This window comes from Dichotomopilus funicola (genome assembly GCF_033296635.1).
Source record: "Dichotomopilus funicola strain CBS 141.50 unplaced genomic scaffold C8A04scaffold_66, whole genome shotgun sequence".
In the NCBI taxonomy this organism is placed as follows: Eukaryota; Fungi; Ascomycota; class Sordariomycetes; order Sordariales; family Chaetomiaceae; genus Dichotomopilus; species Dichotomopilus funicola.
The window spans coordinates 136,528-156,051 of record NW_026944087.1 but is presented as its reverse complement, the minus strand read 5'-3'; the positions used below and the strand labels follow the sequence as shown (position 1 = coordinate 156,051).

The following is a 19,524-nucleotide window of genomic DNA, read 5'->3' as shown; positions in this document are numbered from 1 at the left end:
ACTACGCAAATACAAGACCTTCCTGGGAAGCCTACAATTGCTTCTTGGATACATTATTACACCGATCTATGCCGTCTTCCCCTCCGCAATACCGATTAAATACTCCCACTCCTTTTCACTCACTCGGCTCACACTCAGTCTAGACTGCTTGAGCATTTGCATGTTCTCCAACGGCTTCCCCGGTCCACCACCCATCTCGCGGAGCTCCTTCAGCCCAATGGGGCTGGCAAATTTGCTGCGGAATACGACATGTACCACACTCCATTTCGGGTCGTCGGGTTTAGATTTGGGGTCGTAATACGGTGCTTTAGGGTCGTGGGCGGATACTTTAAGTTGTAATGTTAATCACAATGGGTTCTCTGCGTACTGCATTGTACGTCCTATCAACTTACAGTCTGGAGAGTGCTCCTTCACAATTTCCATCGTGCCCACGATGCCTGGCTCTTTGCAGTTAGAGTGGTAGAAGAAGGCAAGCTCGCCCTTCTTCATAGCCCGTAGGTTGTTGCGGGCGGCATAGGCGCGAATACCTAATGTATTCTTAGTTAGAATCTGCTAGGTACGTTCACAACGAACGCCTGAGTACAGAGAAGGCTTACCGTCCCATGGCTCAGGCTCCGTCCTAGCCGCTAAATCGTCGATGGAGAACTTGACGTCGACGCCATTTTCGAACCGCGACTCGGGTTCCGCTTTGAGAAGCCAGTAGTTCCTCCCCCCTTCAGTGGGAGCATTCCCATCACTACCCTTAGCCTGCTCTTGTGGACCATCACTCGTAGGAGAGCCCTCTTTTAACGGTGCACCCCGAGGTTTCTTAGACGGTGGCTCAGTGTTTTTGTTTTCCTGTTGTGTTTGTCAGCAACTTGGTACGTGGGTTGAAGTATCTCAAGCACAGGAGAGAGGGAGGATGCTCTAGAGTGTATTCTACGTGTAAATTACCTTTTTCGTGACCCTCTTGGCTCCGGTCTTCTTCACCGAAGCCTCCGCTGAGTCAACCTCAACTTCCTGTTGCAGTCCCGTTCGCGAGTTTTCAGCCGAAGTTTGCAACCGACGAGAACGTCGTTGCCCTGTCTCGGGCACGAGGTTTTCTGTCGTGGACGATTTTCTTTTCGGCATGACGAATTTCGGACTACAAGTCACTGGTAACACTCGGTAACCTCTCCGAAAGTTAAAGGGCTGGTGGTGACGCCAAACGTTGAAATTGCCAAGAATAAACACGGTGTGGATGTGCGGCCGGGGTGTTGGCGACAGGACAACCCATTTTGGGAAATTCAACATGGGTTAGTTAAACTGCGTCTTCCGCCTCCCTGAGCGAAGAAGCAGCGCGGGGAACCCGTGATAAGTCTCGCCCTCGTTCCGCAAGTGCTCACTCAATCCAGGAAAGAAAGTTTTGGTGCGAAGACCCAATGTCGTCCTCATTCGCCATGAACCTCTCGCTGGACTGTCTATTTAAGCTGGCTCGGCCGAAACCGACTGTTCACAAACGACCTCGACAGAAGTGGAGGCTTCATCATCGCTCGTAGGCAAATTGTACGTCGAGTTCCTCACATGAAGAATTGACCCTGAAAATTATAAAATTAGAGCGGGAGCAAATCTTCATCTCTTGTTCCCTCCAGTCGGGCCTTACGGTGCTAGCCAGGTAAGGTCGTCAAGATGAGACTCGGCCACAGCGCAGACCTTGGAACCCTCTTGAAGCATGGAGGGTGGAGGTAAGAGCGAGGTTTTTTTTAATTTTCTTTTCAAAGCAGACAAGCATGTAATACGACGTGATTCGTTTTCCCGGCTGCACTTAATTGCGCAGAAAAGAAAAGGAAGATGCCGGCTAGGATCAACCGATGCCACTATTCCTCGTCAAGCGGAGCGGGGAAACACCACATGAAGAAAGAGGGGATGGATGCTTGGGCACAACAAAGACCTTGCAAGCCCCGAATCCTTGATTCAGGTTCGAAAATATGTCGATCGCAGGTGCATCGAAAATCGAGGCCGGCTTCGAGGAAGACAAGAGGCGCTCCTTCTGTGACACGCGGAAGCTTAACCCGCTGCTTTTTAATATTATTGACGTGGTCCGGATGCACCACTACCACAGGCATGATCTCAGGTGTGGAGGGAATGATTGGGGTGGGCTGAGAGGCAAGGGCCAGCTCGACGGAGCCGAGCAACTTTGTGCCGAGCTGTCAACTGTTGGTTTTTCCCATCAAGCCCTACTTGAATCCGATGTGTGACTTTGCGGTGCCTTGTATTCTCAAGTATTGCGTCGCCGGCAATTGTCAAACGGCTCAGGATGCACAAGGAAAGGAAAAGGAACTGGCAATGTGTTTCGCCGCGGGCGAATGCCTGGCAAATGGGCTGCTGGTCGGAGAATTTTAGTGCCCTGGTGTAAAAGTGACTTTGGTCCTGGGCTCGGAGCGACATTTTAAAGGGTCCAACCGCCCGCCTCCCCCCCTCGTTCCCATCCGTTTTTGTTTCCTGACATCTGTTTGTCGCTGTTCTTTTTATTTACGACCATAATTATTGTTTAATCGCTCGTGGTGGCTTCTGTCGACTGATTTCAGGTATGGCTGCTATTATCCACCAAGTCACCGTTCGCCCAGATCGGCATCCGGCGGCCCTCAGTCGCCCCAAAAGCCGGGCTCACCCTGAATTGGCAACAACGACTACGCAGTAGGAAAAGATTCTGCAGCAAACCCAAAACCCGGACCCGAAGAGAGCGAAAACTCCCATCATTTGGACCAAAAACAATTCAATCCTACGATGACTCTCCGGGCGCCCTGTCGCGGGCAAGGCAGTTTGGGCATTGGTGGCGCCCAGCCCACGCTGGCTCATGGCTCATGCTTGTGGGTGTGACCAGCTTCTCCACCAGGCTCGGCAAGCTCATGTGGGACAAGCATGGGATAAACAGCGAGACCAGCAGGATAGATCGCCATGATGGGACTTGGCTTCTCACAGTTGTTGAGTCGCGTTTCTAATTCTCTCAGCGCCATGGGGTGGCCGTTCGAGCAATTGCCGGTCGTGCCATTTTTGATGCGACTGGCAACAGCCTGGCTGGGCTCGGGGCAAGGCCTCCAACAACACGGGATCAGGGCCTGCAACCCGGTATCACCGACTCCCATCATTGGGTGACGTGATGTTCAGGCTTCGTGTTCGACGGGGGAATCGTTGAAAAGACACTCAAGCCGGAATGCCCTATTGCGGCTCGAGACGCACCATCTCTTCGACCACTATCAATTCCCTGGCCGGGACCTAACCTCAGCTTCCATCATTGAGCCCAGCGTTCTGGGCGGATGGGTGGCTGCGAACAACGACGAGATCCACGACTCGGGCCGTTTCAAATGCACGCCTCCAGGGTGTCATTGATCTCCGCCACGGGCCGTAAGGTCGAGGGAGAAAGATATTCTAACACTCCCTCGAACACGGCCGTGGGATGCAAGGGCGAAAAGCTTGAGCTTCGACGGCGCGAGCAAACACGCTTGGATCAATCTTGGGCAGCTGAGGACGTCAAGCTGAGCTTTCTCTGCAAGAGTCAGCGATCAAAGGAGGATGGCCCAAGAGCCCGTGGTCCCACAGCCTCATTCGCCGGATCTCTGTTTGCCGCCCCGCCACACTAATCTCCTTTTGGTCAAATGGTTTGGTCCGGCTGAAAGGACCACGACCGGAACTGGACGCTCGCTCCTTTGCAGCAGCACAACGCCCCAGTGGAATCCCACCAGCAAGCAAGCAACACACGCGCCCCCGACCGACCCGACGCAATCGGGAACAGCAAGGCAAGAAGAGGTAAGACCTACCCGCTGTTCCTCCAGTCTTTTCCGCCCCCTATCTGCCCCCGGCTTGCCGTTTCGGCTTCCCGATAGATTCGGCTTCGTGATTTCCCGGCTTCTCTCGGGGCTCGTCGTCTCGGCCTTGGATGCCATCGGGAATTACGCGTGCTTGGTCGTTGGCTACCGTTCTGCTCGAGTCGCGACGCCGGGAACCTGCCTGCGAGATCTCCTTGCACCCCCGTCGCCCCGGCCTTAGCTTAACCGTCGGTTTTTGGTCTCTTGACGCCTATCAATTCCACGAGTATGTATCCGTACGAGCCGTACTCTTGACCAGCGAAGGGTCCCTTCCCCGATCGCCTCCACTCCGTCGTTTCCGGAGGTGCTGCGGCCGGCTAGTGCTGGACCGTTGTGCCCGGTCCGCCCAGGCTCTGTATCATTTGCGATTTCTAGGCCGAGTCGGCCGTAGTCAGCGTCAGAACCGGGCGAGCGTTGCGATACAGATGTCTCGTTTCGCCTCCGATGCGTCTGGTTTTTCCTTCCCATCCAAGTCCCCCCACCTTCCCAGGCCATTTTGGCCCCCGTGGCCCGAGTGCCCGTGCTGCTGCGCACAGGCTGCGTCGGACCCGCCTGTTTTTTTTCGCTCTCACTGCTTCTCCTGCGCGCGCACCTGGACCCTGGTGGATCCCCGACCGCAGAGCAGCAGCCCCCCCAGCGCGCCAGCGCCCCCAAAGCAAGAAATCCGCCCTTACCCCGTTAAACCACTGCACACACAGAGCGCTTCCCCGACACACACCCACACCCGCGACGCGCCTGCTCCATCGCGACAAGCCGCCGCCGCGCCTCTACCCATTTGCATTTTATCGATTATTGCTATCCCAGTGCATGACGATTGTTCTACTTGTCTCTTGGTGTCGCTAACGTATCGCGCTGCTGCAAGGACGACCGTGCTTCGCCTGATGGGCGTGACCATTGACGCTGCCGCCCTCACCCTACGACCGACGACATGAGCTCCTGGATCAACGAGGCCGCTGTCCCCAACCACAATGGCAACGGCTTCCCCCATATCAACGACCCATCCGCAGTTGCCGCCTCCATGATGGATCCGTCCGCGTTCATGGGCAATCCCACCCAGTTCAATGCGCAGTTTGCGAACCCACAACAGATCGTCATGCCCAACGGCCCCATGCGCAATGCATCGCCCTCGTTCCCAAACCCCATGTATCAAACCAACTCGGTCGTCCCATCAAAGCGCCCGCGCCCGAGAGACGATACCATCGGCCAGTCACCACGGCCGGCCCCTGGAATGATCCCCACCTCACGCGCCGAGACGCCGCAGCAGTCTAGCTTTCCAAACTTTCCGCAGCCGGGCATGGCGCAACAGCCGTCCGGCCAGCCATCGCCATACCCACACCTCCAGGCTAATGGCTCCGCGAATGCGACGCCGTCTCCCATCATGGCGAACCAAATGCGCCCAGGGAGCGTCCCCCAAAGAGTCGCGTCGACCTCCCCACACCCTTTCTCGCCTGCCGCGCAACAATTTCCCCAGGCGTCTCCCATTCCCTCTGACCATAGCGGCACGCCACAGTCCTTTATGCAGCAGAATAGCTTCCCACCCAACTTCAATCCCCAATTCAGCGCCGCCCAATCCCCTGCGAGGCCTTCACCTTCGCCAAATCCAATGGGCGGCCAGATGATGTCTCAGCAAATGGGACAAATGCAGATGGGACAGCTACCCCAGAACATGCATCAACAGATGCAGCAAATGGGGCAGTCTCCGGGGCAGATGCCGGGCCAAATGATGGCGAACCAACTGCCGGGAGGTATGCAAGGACAAATGGGGGGTCAGTTGCCTGGCCAGATGCCAAACATGATGTATCAACAGCAGATGGGCCAGCCGCGGAATGCCCTCGAGCAACAAAAGCTCCTGTACCAGATGCAACTACAGCAACAAGCTCAGCGGACCAGCATGCAGATGCAGCAGATGGGTGGCCAGAACATGATGCAGGCTCAGCAACAAGCACAGCAGCAGCAACAACATCAGCAACAGCAACAGCAACAGCAAGGGCAGCAGGGGCAGCAACAACAGCAACACCCCAGCCAAGCGCAGGTTCAGGCCCAGGCACAAGCTCAGGCGCAAGCGCAAGCGCAGGCACAGGCTAGGAACATGATGGCTGCGAGACAAGGCATGCCCAACGGCCAGATGCCACAGGGCGGGATGCGCCCACAGCAAGGAGGTCCGCCGCAGCCTATGATGCGACTGCCTCCCCCGGAACAGTTCATGAAGCATTTGGCGACGTTCATGAGCTCGAAGGGCCTTCCGCTTGATTTGCACCCTGTCATTGACAACCGTCCCATCCCACTGTACAACCTGTTCCAGCTCGTGTACACAAAATTCGGCGGGTACCGGAATACCACACAGTCCAATGGCTGGTTGCAGGTCACGCAAATCATGGGGTTTGCAGGCCAGCAGATTCCGTCAGTGGCGCAACAGCTGAAGGGTGTGTACGAACGTAACTTGATCAAATACGAAGAGCTCTGGGCTGCTCAACAAAAAATGCGCATGCAGCCGCAAGGAGGTATGGCCAACGCCCAGGGGATGCAACAAGGAACACCAACAAAGGGGATGCCACCTGGTCAAATACCTCCTCATATGATGCAACCCGGACAGCAAGGACAACAGCACCCGCCCCAAATGCAGTCACCAGTTAAGCCGCCGGTACCGCAGCAGCAAGCTGTCAACGGCTTCCCCGGCGGCCAGCCAAGCCCGGCCCAGCAGCAAATTCTGAACAATCAAGGCCATGCTCGCAATAGCATGTCTCGGAGCGTGCAGCCTACGCCAACAGTCGACGAGTTTCCCTTGCCGTCGCCAGCCCAAGCCAAAGCTGGCCCCGCTTCACTACCGGGTTCCGCTCATCCCGAGAGTCAAGGTGCATCCGGCGACGCGACGCGCCCCATGAAGTTCCCCGCCCCGTTCTCGTCAAATCCGGAGGAGTACATGCCTTGCTCTCGCGAAATCACGACATTGGGGGGGTTTGAAGTCGATGCACTAAAGAAGATTGGCGAAGACTTGGAGAGATCAAGGATTGATGTTCCGCTGCCTATCGATTTTGGCAATGTGGACATACATGCTCTCACGAAGAGCATCCAAAGTGGTCTCCATGGTGAGGTACGTTTGGCACTCGACACCCTCGCGTCGATAACGTGGAGCGATTTCCATTTTGTCGGTCCGCAGCCGATTGTCATTCCCCAGATCGACCTCCGTCACTGCGACGACCTGGTGGAAGTATTGGTGGAGTGCGCGGAAGAACAACTGGATCTCCTCGTAGAGAACTCGGAGGAAGCATCCAACGAGATCACCATCCCGGCATACGAGGAGATTGTACGCGCCTGTCGAGCCGAGCAGTGGGCGTTGAATACTGTCACTATCTTCGGGACACAGCCGTATGAGCTCGACCGTGCGGTGGAGCGACTGATCTGTATCACGACGATCCTTCGCAACCTGTCGTGGCGAGAGGAGAACCACGCGGCCCTAGCGGATGACACAGTTATCAAGTTCATTTGCGTCTTGATTAGATATCTGGGCACACGCGAGATGCTGCTCCGCACCAACGCCAACACTTTGGACTTGATGAAGGACCTAGTGACGCTGCTTTCGAACACGACGAGCGCAATGGAAATACCCGGTCGGGAGCAAGCATTCTGCCTACTGCAGTTCCTGCTCGCCTTTGCGCCCTCGCCAGGACCCACGGTGTCCGATGGCAGACTATATTTCCCGTCTTACGAACCAAACCTCCACCCTTACCTCCCCCACGCCGTCGACTCCCTCGCCAAGCTCCTCGCTAGGGACGAACCTAACCGGACCCATTACCGCAACATCTTCGCCGCCGAAGCCTCCGTTACTACCTCGCCTCTCTGCGAGCTTCTCACCCGCACATTCGGCCTCGCCATTTCCCCGATACCTGATCTCCAGCGTGATCAGCCACCACCACGTCACCCGAACCAACCGCCGGTCATTGTTAGCGAAGCCCGTAAGCCCGTGCTCATGCAAGGTCTCCTCGCCGCCGACATTATGGCGGGGCTTGCGCCGGGCTATGAGACCGGTGTCACCCGCGCCTGGCTCGGGTCCGGTCATGGCTTTGCCCAAAATCTTTTTGGGCTCGTCCGGCAACTCAGCGTACAATTCGAGAACCAAAACCCGCGCCCCACAGGCGGTCCGCGTGGTCAGCCGAAGCGCGATCCCGATTTGGTGTACATCGTGAGCCTAGCCGCGAGTATGCTCCGAAAGCTAACCGAGAAGGCGCTTGACCCGGTAGATCCAGCGGGAGAACACAGTATCCCACCGGAGGTACTGCCGGCAAAGGACGCGGTCTTGCCGGTACTACAACTGCAGGCGCAGGAATGGGGCAAAGAAGGTGTGTTGTCGAACTTGGTGGGGTTTGTAAACGTAGTCGAGAAGGGGCTGCGGAGGAGATGAGAGACGTGAATCTCGTGGTGGGAAAAGCTGGACGCCGAGTTGGGTGGCGTGGATCTTTATTTATCTAAACAGACCGCGGCTGTGTCTGGGGATGGAGTAGCACAGCATCTTGGTTTTTTTGTCTTTTTTCCCGTTTCTCTAAACTGCTTTCCCGTTGTCTTTCTGTCATTCTTTCCCTCTCTGTGTATTCTTTTAACCTACTATTACTGCAAATAAGGCGGACGGTGGATATGGAATGACTTCTGGGGTTGGGGGAAGCGTGTCCCTTGGATGGGTGTATATGCAGCGGTCGACTGGATGGATATCGGTGGATTAAAGAGGTGGGCGGCAGAGACATACTCGCACGTTCAAGGTGTGCAGCAAGAAAGTCTAGGGTTGGAGGTGTACGAACCGGTCTGTCGCAACCAGTCTTCTTGTGGGCGGAGTGTGACATGGTGCGGAATAGCTCTTGTTGGAAAATGGTGAACGAGTTGGATGACATAGAATGGGAGCGTAATTACTCGTTTCTTTCCTCCATCTTGCCCTGTGCTTGCGTGAGTGATGTTGGCCATAATGTGGTATTGAACGGAAGGATCTGATAACCTATTCCCTTCCCCGATTATGACCGCGACAACTGTAAGTTGGTGGGTTCTATAACCTGATGAAACCGGTGCTTTACTCTATAGGCTATGTGTCTCTTGAAATCACTTATCATCCGTGCCTTGGAGACGTTGATGTCGCCGTCGTAAATTTATGGGTTGTTGTACTTGCAAGAAAACACCAAAATGCTCTTATTTTACACGCCTTACATCAGGCTTGCTAGACTCCCCAGTCATATAGACAAGGCCCTGTATCCTTTTGAGTTGTGCTCTCCCTTCCCAATCGTACATCAACACCCCGCCAGCAACATAAACCCCTACAGTCCCAAATGCTAGATTCTTTCCCCGTTGAAACACATTCACTGTGTTATATAGATGTGGACCTCTGCCCTGTGTCGTTGTCTCCTGCTTCCCCGTTTTCGTACCCTCAGCTGCCAAAGAGGTTGAGCCCGAGCCTTCTTAAAATCCCTCTTTCGTCAACCACGCAATGACATCTTCCCTCCGGTGGCCCTACGATCAAGCAGATCTATGTTAGCAAACCAACTCGTATCTTCCAGCTTTTTTTAAAACAGCTTCCACAACAAAAACCAAAGCTCACCTTAAGTACAACATGCCCCGTCACATTATTCATAATAAAATCCCCGGGGTCCACCCCAAGTCCTTCAGCCAGCGCAGCCACTAACGCGCGGCGGTCACCCTCGATCTTCTTGATCAATGTCAACTTCTTGTTTCCGCCGGCTTGGGCCCGTTGGTACACGGCTAGCGCCTGGGAGTTCGTTCGGGTTACGCGAAAGGGGTAGTTCTTTGTCGGGCCTGTCGGTCCAGGGGAATTCGGAGTCGGAGTCGGAGCCGGAGCCGTTTCGTCAGTGGTGGCGGAGGTTGCTTCTGAGGGGGGTATCGTCGTTGTAGTTGTTGATGTGGGCTCGGTGGAATAGTTGCGGAATCGGATTGGGGCCGGTAAGGCGGTTCTCAGTAGGGACTGTCGAGCTGGGGCGGCGGCCAGCGCCCGGAAAAGGGCTGTCGACATTGGGCGGGACATGTTCTTGGTGTTGACGGTTAGTTTAGAGGATTCTTGCGATGGACGCCTCCCACTTTTGGCTTGCCGCTTTCCCAATCGGGACGCTCGAGGAAGGAAAATCATCGGGCGACGGCAGAATGATTGGCCGGCCCCACTACAAAGCGACGCACGAACAACGCAAGGGCCGAAATCTGGGCTGGTGCTGCGGTGGGGTCAAGAGCGACCTTCGTGCGTGCACACACCTCCCACCATCCGCCTGTCGCCGAAGTATGGTCTAAATTTTGACCCCACCAAAGGCCAAAACACAACCTCCCTTCGGAAAATTGGCGGGTGTACCACTACTTCGTGGATTTCCTCGTCCCCTCCTGCCGCGCCCTCCGCCGAACCCGACAGACAGCCTTTACCCCCGTTGTGAAGAACCGCGAACATCAACTTTTGAAGTTTGCGTCCTCAACACATCCCGCTCCCAACGATCATAACCACCACGATTTATCCTCCATAAACGACGAACAACCGCAATTATGGCTTCCGCACCCGCCGCCAACGGCGACAGCTCCGTAGCCGACTACGACCTCATGCTTAAGCTCGCCCAGAACCTCGACCGCCATATGATTTTCCCGCTGCTCGAATTCAATGCGGGCCAGCTTGTCGATGAGGAGAGCGGGGAGATTAAGGACGAGGCGAAGGCGCGCGAAATCACACAAGCCAAGTACTCGCTGCTGAAAAAGACCGACATGACCGATTACGTCGCCAACCTCTACTGCGAACTTGAGGGCCTCGAGGAGCCCCCGGCAGAGTTTGCCGACAAGAAGCAAAAGGTCTTTGGGCAGTTACAAAAGTACGAGCAGGACACCAGCAAGATCATCGAGCTCCTCGAGCGCGACGACGTTGTGAACAACCTCAGGAGCGACAAGGTGGCAAACTTGGAATTTCTCAAGAGGGAACACGAGGTATGGCAGTTTGTTCTGCTCGTTTGCCTATTAATTAGTTTTGCTATCAAGCGTACATGCTAACAGCTTGGGGGATCAGGTTACGATAGATATGGTTAATGCGCTATACGACCTCGGCAACCTCCAGTACAGCTGTGGTAACTATGCTGATGCTTCTGAGACCCTCTACCGGTTCCGCGTTCTGTCGACAGATAACGACAAGGTGGCATACGCGACATGGGGCCGGCTGGCCTGCGAAATCCTGACCATGAACTGGGAGTCGGCCATGGAGGAGATTCAAAAGGTCCGCGAGACCATTGACTCCAAGCTGTCACAAAACCCGTTGGCTCAGCTGCAGCATCGTACCGCCCTCGCTCACTGGGCCCTGTTCCCGCTTTTCAACTTCGAGAAGGCCCGCGAGCCTATCCTCGAGCTCTTCTTCAACGCGGGGTACATCAACACCATCCAGGCCAACTGCGCGTGGGTATTGCGGTACCTGGCCGTTGCCGTTATCACCAACCGCGGCCGCGCCAAGAACCCCGGCATCCACCAGAAGCAAATGAAGGATGTAGTTCGTATCGTTAAGCAGGAGGCGTACGAATACCAGGATCCCATCACTCGCTTCGTCCATGCTCTGAGCATCGATTTCGACTTCGAGGAGGCCCAGCGCCAGCTCGTCCTCGCCGAGGAGGTCCTCCGCCGCGACTTCTTCCTGCTCGCCCACGCCGACGACTTTGTCGACTCCGCCAGGCATCTCATCTTCGAGAGCTATTGCAAGATCCACGCCCGCATTTCGCTGCAGGACTTGAGTGCTCGCCTGGGTCTCAATGCCGACGCCGCGGAGAAGTGGATTGTTAACCTCATCCGCGACACGCGTCTTGACGCCAAGATTGACTATAAGGAAGGCACAGTCGTCATGAACCACCCGCCAAGCTCTGTTTACCAGCAGGTTATCGAGAAGACCAAGGGTGGGTTCTTCAGGACTCAAGTGCTGAGCGCAGCCGTTGCGAAGTAGGAGTCGCATCATACTAGGCGAGGTAGGCACAGGAAGGCGAACGCGAGGCCCAAGGGGAAACGTGACATTCCAAAACCTGAGAGGAGTGAGGAGAAGCCGAACCTGGATGGGCAAGGTGACAAGGCTCCGCAGCCACCATTCCCGGGGTCGGGACCTATCTTCCTGAATTGAACATGTCGACAGGTGTTGGGGGGTTTGGTTGGCCGAAGCGCGGAAACGAGGGTGGAAAGAAAGAAATGTTTTTGATGTTCACGGCAAAGTTGGGAGGTGGGGTGGGCTGGCTCGTTGGGGAGGTAGGAAGGGCGGACATCGTGCAATGGCGGCGACCAATATTTGGTTTGTGCCGGGGGTCAGCGGACAACGGGATCAGCGATGTACATATTATACCTCGATGGCGCATCAAAATGGGAATGGTTAATTCTTACGTTTATGGAAACGGTGACTGGTCCTGCTCCAGCAATAGCATTGTTGTTGTTCTCATAAACAGCCTTCTGACTTTAGCCTGTGTTGGTAGCCTTAGCTGATGGTGTAAGATGGTTTTCATATTTTTAACTTCGATGGGATTGCCATCTGTAAACCTCTAGTGTTAGTTTCCTACTTACGACGAGGATATGGCAAGGGGTATTACATCTCTATATTAAACCGTGTACATGTTTTTCTTTTTTATGCCTTTCGGTTTTATGTATATTTAGTTAATCCAAGTTAAACTCTTAATACAGGACGGTTTTGCCAAAAACAAAATGAAACTAACAATAATTATAAAACATCTAAATTCCATTTTCACTTGATATTTCCATTATTTTTCTCACACCTTTAAACAACGGCCTTCCGCAAACATTACCCGTCTTCACATTACAGTGGGCTTGGAATGATCCATATTTCACGCCCTAGCACAACACAACAAAACCATGTCCACACTGGAGAGGCCGCATCGTTATTCCTGGGGTATGTACTAAACAGCAGATCTAACACTGCCCTAAAACATCTGACCACGGGTTAACCCAACCGACGCATAAACACCCACAGCCAACCCATCAACCCTCCCACCCAAACCTAACAGCGAGCGAGCATATTACTCTCTGCCAGCAAGCCAAGTCCTCCCCTTCAACTCCTCAATAACACTATCCCCCAACCACCACGTACCCTCCACAGCCTCAATCTCATCATTTACCGTCGCCGACAAAGCAGCAGTATCAACCCCCACCAACACTTTCTTTTTCCCTCCCCTGCCCGAAACAGTTTTCTTCCCCTTGCCCTTCTCCTTCCTCCCCCCCTTCGTAGTGGTAGCGGGAGTAGCGGCTGGGGTTGTTGCATCGTGTGCGTCTAGTTTCCCCTTCGTTCCCTCCGCATAGGCACCTCTTCTCTCAGCCCATTCAAATAGCAAGCTTAGACCGAGCAAACGATCCCTGGACCACCCACCGATGCCGTCGATGCTGGCTTTCAGGCCGAGCCGTGCGTCCACTAACGTGCTGGCACCTTCTCCTTCGCCCACACCGCCGGCGGAACCGAATAAATCGAGCACGACGCCCCGCTCGGCAAGAGAGAGGTCTTTGAAGGCGTCGAGGTTGAAGATCCAATCTAATGGGGGTGTTGTGCTGCGGGTTTTGGGTTGAACGGACCCCATGCCGCCGACGCCGACACTGCTGGTGTTGAAGATCATCATAGCGCTGTCTGGGGCGGGGCCAGCCACCCCTCCGCTGACTAGTGAGCGTAAGGTGGTAGGATACGTCCCCAGATCGGCAGGCCGCCGACGGAGGTACACGGTCTGGTTCCGTGTGAAATCTGCTCTGAGACTCGGGTTCTCGGCAAACGCGATGGTCAAGTCCCAGTATCCTAGCGCTTTGGCGTCCGTTTCGATGCGTGCAATATCGTCTAGTGGAGGTAGTAGACACGGAGTCTGACGACGGAGTGTGATGGAGTCCAAGTCGTTCGGGTCGTTCCCAAGGGTTTGGGAGACAGTAGCGACGGCAGATGGAGAGCCGGGTTGGAGATGAATGAATATCGGGAGATTGAGTGGTTGGTCCGTGACTAGGTCCTTGGTGACAAGACAGCGGGGTTCTGTGGCGAGAACCCAGAAGTGGCGGAAGGCTTGGAGATGGGAGCGGTTGTCCTGGACCGTCGCTGGGAACAGTGGGTAGAAGGCGACGAGGAGGGATGCGATGGCCAGGTTGCTGGTGCCGAAGGTGGCCGTTCCCGAGCCTAGGAAGAGTGCACCGATGGCGAGATGGGCCGCGAGGTGGCTTCCGTAGGAAGTGGTGGTGTCGTCTCGTCCATGGAGGGCGCGGAGCCGGCGTAGGACAGTGATATCACCCGTTCCAGCCATGACAGTGGCACAGGACAAGGCGAGGACATCCACGCACATGCACGCATTGTTCCTGGCCAGCTCATTGTCGTAGTTAGCAACAGGAATTTGTCCAATCCGCATGAACTCGTCGAGATAGTGCACGAGCAAATCTCGGACCCGGACGTTGGCAGACCCGGCAAATCGGAGGCCTAATGCAAAGCAAAGGCCGGCGAGAATAGAAAAGAACGGAAGATCCCGACTATGGAGTGTGGTTACGCCCGTTAGTCGGTGCTGGGGTTTGTATGTGGAAGGAAGACCCCTTTCGATCCAGTCAAACGTTGGGTCAACCTTGCTCCAAAGGACGAGGTTCTTCGCGACGGTACGCAACAGTAAGATGTCTGGGCGGACATAGTCGAATTGTAGCAACGTCTCGGGCACGTCAATTTTACGTGCCACAATATGGTCCTCCGACTTCATGTAGATCAGTGCGATGGCCATCACGGCACCGGCGGCGGACCAATCCAGGATATGCACCAGCTCCATTCTTTTCGTTGCCGTCGCCATGGTCAGGAGCTTCTCTGTGAGATGCATATCCCGCAGTCCCTTCAAGTCCCCGCCTTTCCCCAGGTTGATGAAGCCCAGGGCAAATCCAGCCGCTAGACGGTAGCTTTCGTCCCTGATGGTTACCTCCTCCTCTTCGTCGTCGTCCCCGCCGCCAACGTGCTCAATTTCCGAAAGCATGATCTCGCTCATACGCCGATGCTGGCTGTTGCAGTAAACGAGGCCGATACCCATGACACCAGTGGTTTGGGTCGTCGTGGATAGGTTCAGATCGGCTGCTCCGCGGGGCAGCATTCGAGTGATGTGGACGGAAAGGAGGCGCGTCATAAGCGCGTCCATTGTGCCAATGTACGATGCTGCCAGGCCGAGGAGAAGACCGATGGTGGTCATGGTGTGTTTTGGAGTGAGATACTTGAAAGCAACCCATCTGGCCACCGACTTGAGGTGGCCATTTAAGCCAAGGGCGAGTAGGAACCCCGCGTGCCGGTTGCTGAGATCTTGACCGGGCTTGTTGTACAAGATCCACGATGTATCAATCCCTTTGGCTTGAGGTGAAATCGCGAGCCCACCGGAGACGCCTTGGTGGAAGAAAGCCCAGCTGATTTTATCTTCAGGAAACATGCCTTTGTCAACGCTGACTGTATTGTTGGTGGGTTTGACGACGCAGTTCAGGTTGAACGCAGCGATTTGATACTTTTGGGTAAGCAGCGGATATCGTAGGGAGAAATGGAGGAGTCCGCGGCCAGCTGAGATGGCTAAGGTGCTGGTTGCAATCGTTGTGGCGAGCTCCTTCTGCTTTTCTAGGTATTCTGCCTCGGTCCATTCGGGTTGGGAATCGAGACGAACAACTCGGGGTTTGTTGGTTGACAGCATTGCTTGGGCTTCGTTTAATCTTCTGTCGTCCCGGAAAAGCGAACGCACAACAGTTTGACGTTCAGCTGCGGCAGCATCTTCGTGATGCTCGTTGGGCCCCTCAGGATTTTGGCAGAGCATGCGGAAATTCCGTTTGGCCTCGTGAGTGGTAGACTGACGTTGGCTTAGTTTGTATTCATACAGTAGCAGTAAGGTGAATTGCGTTGCTTACATCGATACTGGAACCTAGTGCACGGCATGTCTTTGTTGGCTGTAGCACTCCGCTGACGTCGGTGCGTCCGACTAGTGTGAGCAAAGAATATGTCCAAGACAGTGGAGGGCGTGATTGGCAGATGGAAATGACGTCCTGCAGAGCTGTGGTGACCCCTTCTGGAAGGGTCTCGAGGATTTGGGGCGTGAAACCACACTCATGCATGGCAACCACGGCTTGTATTCGGTTGGTGGTTGGCGTAAGACGTGCAAACAGCCTCTCGAACATCAATGTACGGGGCGTAAGGCTTGTCCACAGCTTCCCTCGTAGCTTTGCGCCAGAAGGATCGTGGGTGGCATGGGCGTAGAGATCTGGCAGGGTGGGATATTCGGTAGCGCGACTGGCTGCAAGATGCCCCTGAATCCAGTTTAGGACGCAGTAGTCAGATACAGGCTCATTGAGGTCGACCACAGAGAATGGGACTGGACATCGGCAGTTAGCATCTTGGTTATCAGCTTTGTCTAATCAACGTAACCTACCTGGTCCGGCTGTAGATATTGGCTCAGCTTGTTCACCCAGTGCGTAGATGGCTGCGTATCGATGCCAACCGACCAGTTTGGCTAGCTGGTGAAGGAGCGCCTTCAAATCGGTCTGTCCGGGCGATGAAAATTCAGGGGTCAAAATACTAAGTTTCTGCTCCTCGCACAGAAGATGAAGAGCGAGTAACATGCTCCAAGCCGCCATGTTCCGGGGCTCTCCGATTCTGTTCAAGGCTGTCGGAAGATACCCCTCAAAGCCAAACGCTGCCAAGCCGCCCGTGGAAGCCATCCACTTCTTAGCCAGGGCTACATGAAGTGAAATGAAGTCTCTTGACGGCCCTGGGGCTGAGTTTATGCTAGACGGGCCATCCAGCATCCACTCCCAGGCCTTGTTGCGCATCCACTGTGGGCAAGCCGAAGAATTTGGTGTCTCGAGCAGTTGCATCTTCTCCCATGTGTTCCACCCTGGTAGCTCTGTCGCTTCTCCCGATGTTTGCAGCGACGTTTCGCTATTATGTCCTAGAGCCAGGAAACTTGACACAAGGAGGATCACAACTGCAGACCACTCTACGTCAACCAGGCCATCCCCAACTGTCTGATGTTCCGGACCTTGAAGCCACTGCATAACGTGCAACCAGCCAGCCACAATTTTGTCAGCATACGAGGGGTGGAAGATGCTTCGGCACACATCTAGCACTTTCTGCACCTGCGGAGAGGAGGGCTGGAGCTGGACTTTGATGCGGTGATATTTGCCTTGCTTGTCTTTTAGGCTGACAATACCTCGAGAGTTAGGGTAGCAGATGGCGTCAACCTGTGTTCCGGCTAGACTGAGGTTTGGGGGACGATGTGTTTGGTCTATTTCGGCAACAAGGCTCCCAGGAAAGTCAAGGCTGTTGATGTCGTTGACTAGCAAAGGTGGGAGCGTGACGGTAGCGATCTTCCCCCACGGTGACTGTATGCTGATCTCTCGGCCACCGGTCCTGTCTTCTGAAAGGATCATAATGGAATCGTGCCCGTCGGAAATTTTGCACGAGTCAACCACGCTCTGGACTCTTCTGGGCTCAGAAGCCACGATCATGAGATCACCAATTACTGCAGGCTGTTTCGTCCTGCCTTTTTTCGGAGGCTGAGATTCAAGGTGCTGAAGATGGAGAGTTAGGAGCTGCAGCCGCTGGTCGACCGGATCTTGGATGGCAACCAGCAATAGTGGCCGACCTTGGTCGTCGGTAGCGGTGGGGGGTCCAACAAGGATGAAGACCTTGGCCTGAGCCCGAGCGGGTTGGCCGGACAAGGAGTATCGCACGTTTGCGTTGTCCATGCTCACGCTCTGGATTTTGGTGAGGAACATTTCGCGTACCAGGCCGTCAAAGCCATGGTCGTCCAGGCCCATGTTGTGGAAACCTTCGAAGTCACCACCAGCACGTAGCTCCTCGAGCAAGTTATCCACCGGGGGATCGGGAAGGTGGTTGATACGGTTGTAGTTAAAGGTCCCGCCAAAGCTTGGACCTCCATAGCCACTGCTTAGTCGGACCCGCTGGCTGCCCTGTGAATCGAGCCTCTTGCTCGCATGAGGAGCGTGTATGGGTGTCTCAGTGAACGTGGTTCGGTCCTGTGAGGCGGACAAGTCGGCACGGGCTAGGAGGGAGCTGACCCGACGGGACTGTCGGCGCGTTACGTCGTTGCCCTTTTCCGCATCTACAAGCGAGTTTAGGGCGTGCTCTAGTGCCTTTTCCTTGTCTTCGATCTTAACGCTCTTCCTCGTCTTCTTCATGGGGAGTGCTGCGCCAAAGCTCTCTCTTGTTGATTGGTGGACCGGAGTGGCCGCACCGCTCGCTAGTCCAGGTGCCATGGAACTCCGCCTTCGGGACAGGTTGGGGGCCTTCTTCAACGGGCCAAGAAAGGGATCCTCATGCTCCGGGTAGGTGAGCCTCCATATTGTGTACATGTTGGTTTCCCGGTTGCCCGTGACGGCAAGAATGAGTTCCGTCGCTTCTCCTAAGGGGGCACGTGGGACTTGGATAGACTGAATATGAAGTATCTCCTCCGAACGGTTGAGGAACACTGGAGACGGGACAGCCTTCCGGCTTTTACTCGCCGTGTTTAACTCTGGATGCGTGACCACGAGCCCAATCTCCAGCAGCGGATCTGTCAAACACACCAATCGGGGCCAATGGCTCTCGTTAGTCTCCATCGGCTGATGCCACATATTTTCCAGCGTAAAGCTCTGCCGTAACGGTAGAACCTTCAGGTTACCCAGTGCCTCAGTTGAGAACTCGGTAAAGGTTCGGTCGGGAGCATGGCGAGGGCCGAGCGGCTGGGAAGAGACGAATGAGGCAGGGGTAACCTTTGGCAGCCTGAGCGACACTGGAGTACCACCAACACGCAGTTTCCGCTGTATTATTACACCTCGGGGCCCAGTGCAGGCTGACTCGACTTCGAAGGGCATATGGACGACATGGCTGGTACCAGAGAGAAAGTAGACATGCGCCTGTGACCGAAGGAAAACGACGAGGGCCCGGGACAAACCGGTAGTCCTGGGGGATGTTTTGTCCGCGGCTGCGCCCGGGTGGTCGGCAGAGGCAGGGAAGTAGGCCAGAAGAGCCTGTGTAACGGGTTCCTTCTCGATATTGAACCGATAGCATTTTCGGAAGATTCCGCCTCGAGACCAGATCACGCAGTCCCCCGTCGTAAGGAGCTCGTCTTCGTATTCCCGGCCATCTTCTTTGCTGATGACAATCTCCCAAGTGTATGAGGAGGGCGAAGGGTTTGGTGGAAGAATTCCTTCTCTAATCGCATGTCGTAGTCCTATGGGGGAGTGCGACCCAAGGGATGTGACCGTGGCCATCGCGAGGATGTAGTTTTGTCCAGCGTCGTCACACTGGAAGCTGGAAGATTGGTTTTGGATGATGGTCGGCCGGGGCCATTTCCGGTGAAAATTTAAGGGCTGGGGCTCGGGTGAGTCTTCGAGGTCGAAAAAGGCTCGGGAAACAACGAGGCTTAATGTTGAAACAAAAAGTGCCAAACAGCTTGTGCACGAGGGCACCTGGGGGCTCGCCCGACAATTCGGGGTTGTTCAGCGCGATGCACCTTGATGGTGGAAGGCGCGTGTGCGGAACAGCAAGGCTATTGCCCCACCAATGGAGGGGCAGTTTCCAATTGGCCGAAGCTCAGCCAGCACCTTCAACGGCCCCTGCAGCTTTGACTGTTGGGCCTGCAGCCGACAGTTACTGGGGACCAGCCCAGCCCCGGGGGTCGCCTGAGCTCTGACGTAGCGTTTGGCCGTCGCATGACTGGCTGGCCGGGTCGGGTGTGAG

The 19,524-nt window shown here is 55.1% G+C and overlaps 5 protein-coding genes across 5 annotated transcripts; 2 read left to right on the top strand and 3 right to left on the bottom strand.

Annotated features, from left to right (window-relative positions):
- Positions 1–66: 66 nt before the first annotated feature.
- On the bottom strand, positions 67–1,110 carry C8A04DRAFT_39455 (uncharacterized protein; the record flags this gene model as incomplete). Its single annotated transcript, XM_062784596.1, has 4 exons — positions 67–326; positions 393–527; positions 597–837; positions 934–1,110. The coding sequence occupies 4 exons, from the start codon at positions 1,108–1,110 to the stop codon at positions 67–69; spliced, it is 813 nt and encodes a 270-aa protein (XP_062634395.1).
- A 3,642-nt stretch (positions 1,111–4,752) lies between these two features.
- C8A04DRAFT_31459 (uncharacterized protein) lies at positions 4,753–8,223 on the top strand (the record flags this gene model as incomplete). The annotated part of the gene is made up of 1 exon (XM_062781763.1): positions 4,753–8,223. The coding sequence occupies one exon, from the start codon at positions 4,753–4,755 to the stop codon at positions 8,221–8,223; it is 3,471 nt and encodes a 1,156-aa protein (XP_062634394.1).
- Positions 8,224–9,260: 1,037 nt separating this feature from the next.
- On the bottom strand, positions 9,261–9,828 carry C8A04DRAFT_14441 (mitochondrial large subunit ribosomal protein-domain-containing protein; the record flags this gene model as incomplete). Its single annotated transcript, XM_062778099.1, has 2 exons — positions 9,261–9,311; positions 9,400–9,828. 2 exons carry the CDS (start codon positions 9,826–9,828, stop codon positions 9,261–9,263), a joined length of 480 nt encoding a protein of 159 aa, XP_062634393.1.
- A 512-nt stretch (positions 9,829–10,340) lies between these two features.
- On the top strand, positions 10,341–11,763 carry C8A04DRAFT_31457 (eIF3 subunit 6 N terminal domain-containing protein; the record flags this gene model as incomplete). The annotated part of the gene is made up of 2 exons (XM_062781762.1): positions 10,341–10,769; positions 10,849–11,763. 2 exons carry the CDS (start codon positions 10,341–10,343, stop codon positions 11,761–11,763), a joined length of 1,344 nt encoding a protein of 447 aa, XP_062634392.1.
- A 1,072-nt stretch (positions 11,764–12,835) lies between these two features.
- On the bottom strand, positions 12,836–19,055 carry C8A04DRAFT_31456 (uncharacterized protein; the record flags this gene model as incomplete). The annotated part of the gene is made up of 3 exons (XM_062781761.1): positions 12,836–15,634; positions 15,693–16,153; positions 16,211–19,055. 3 exons carry the CDS (start codon positions 19,053–19,055, stop codon positions 12,836–12,838), a joined length of 6,105 nt encoding a protein of 2,034 aa, XP_062634391.1.
- Positions 19,056–19,524: the final 469 nt, after the last annotated feature.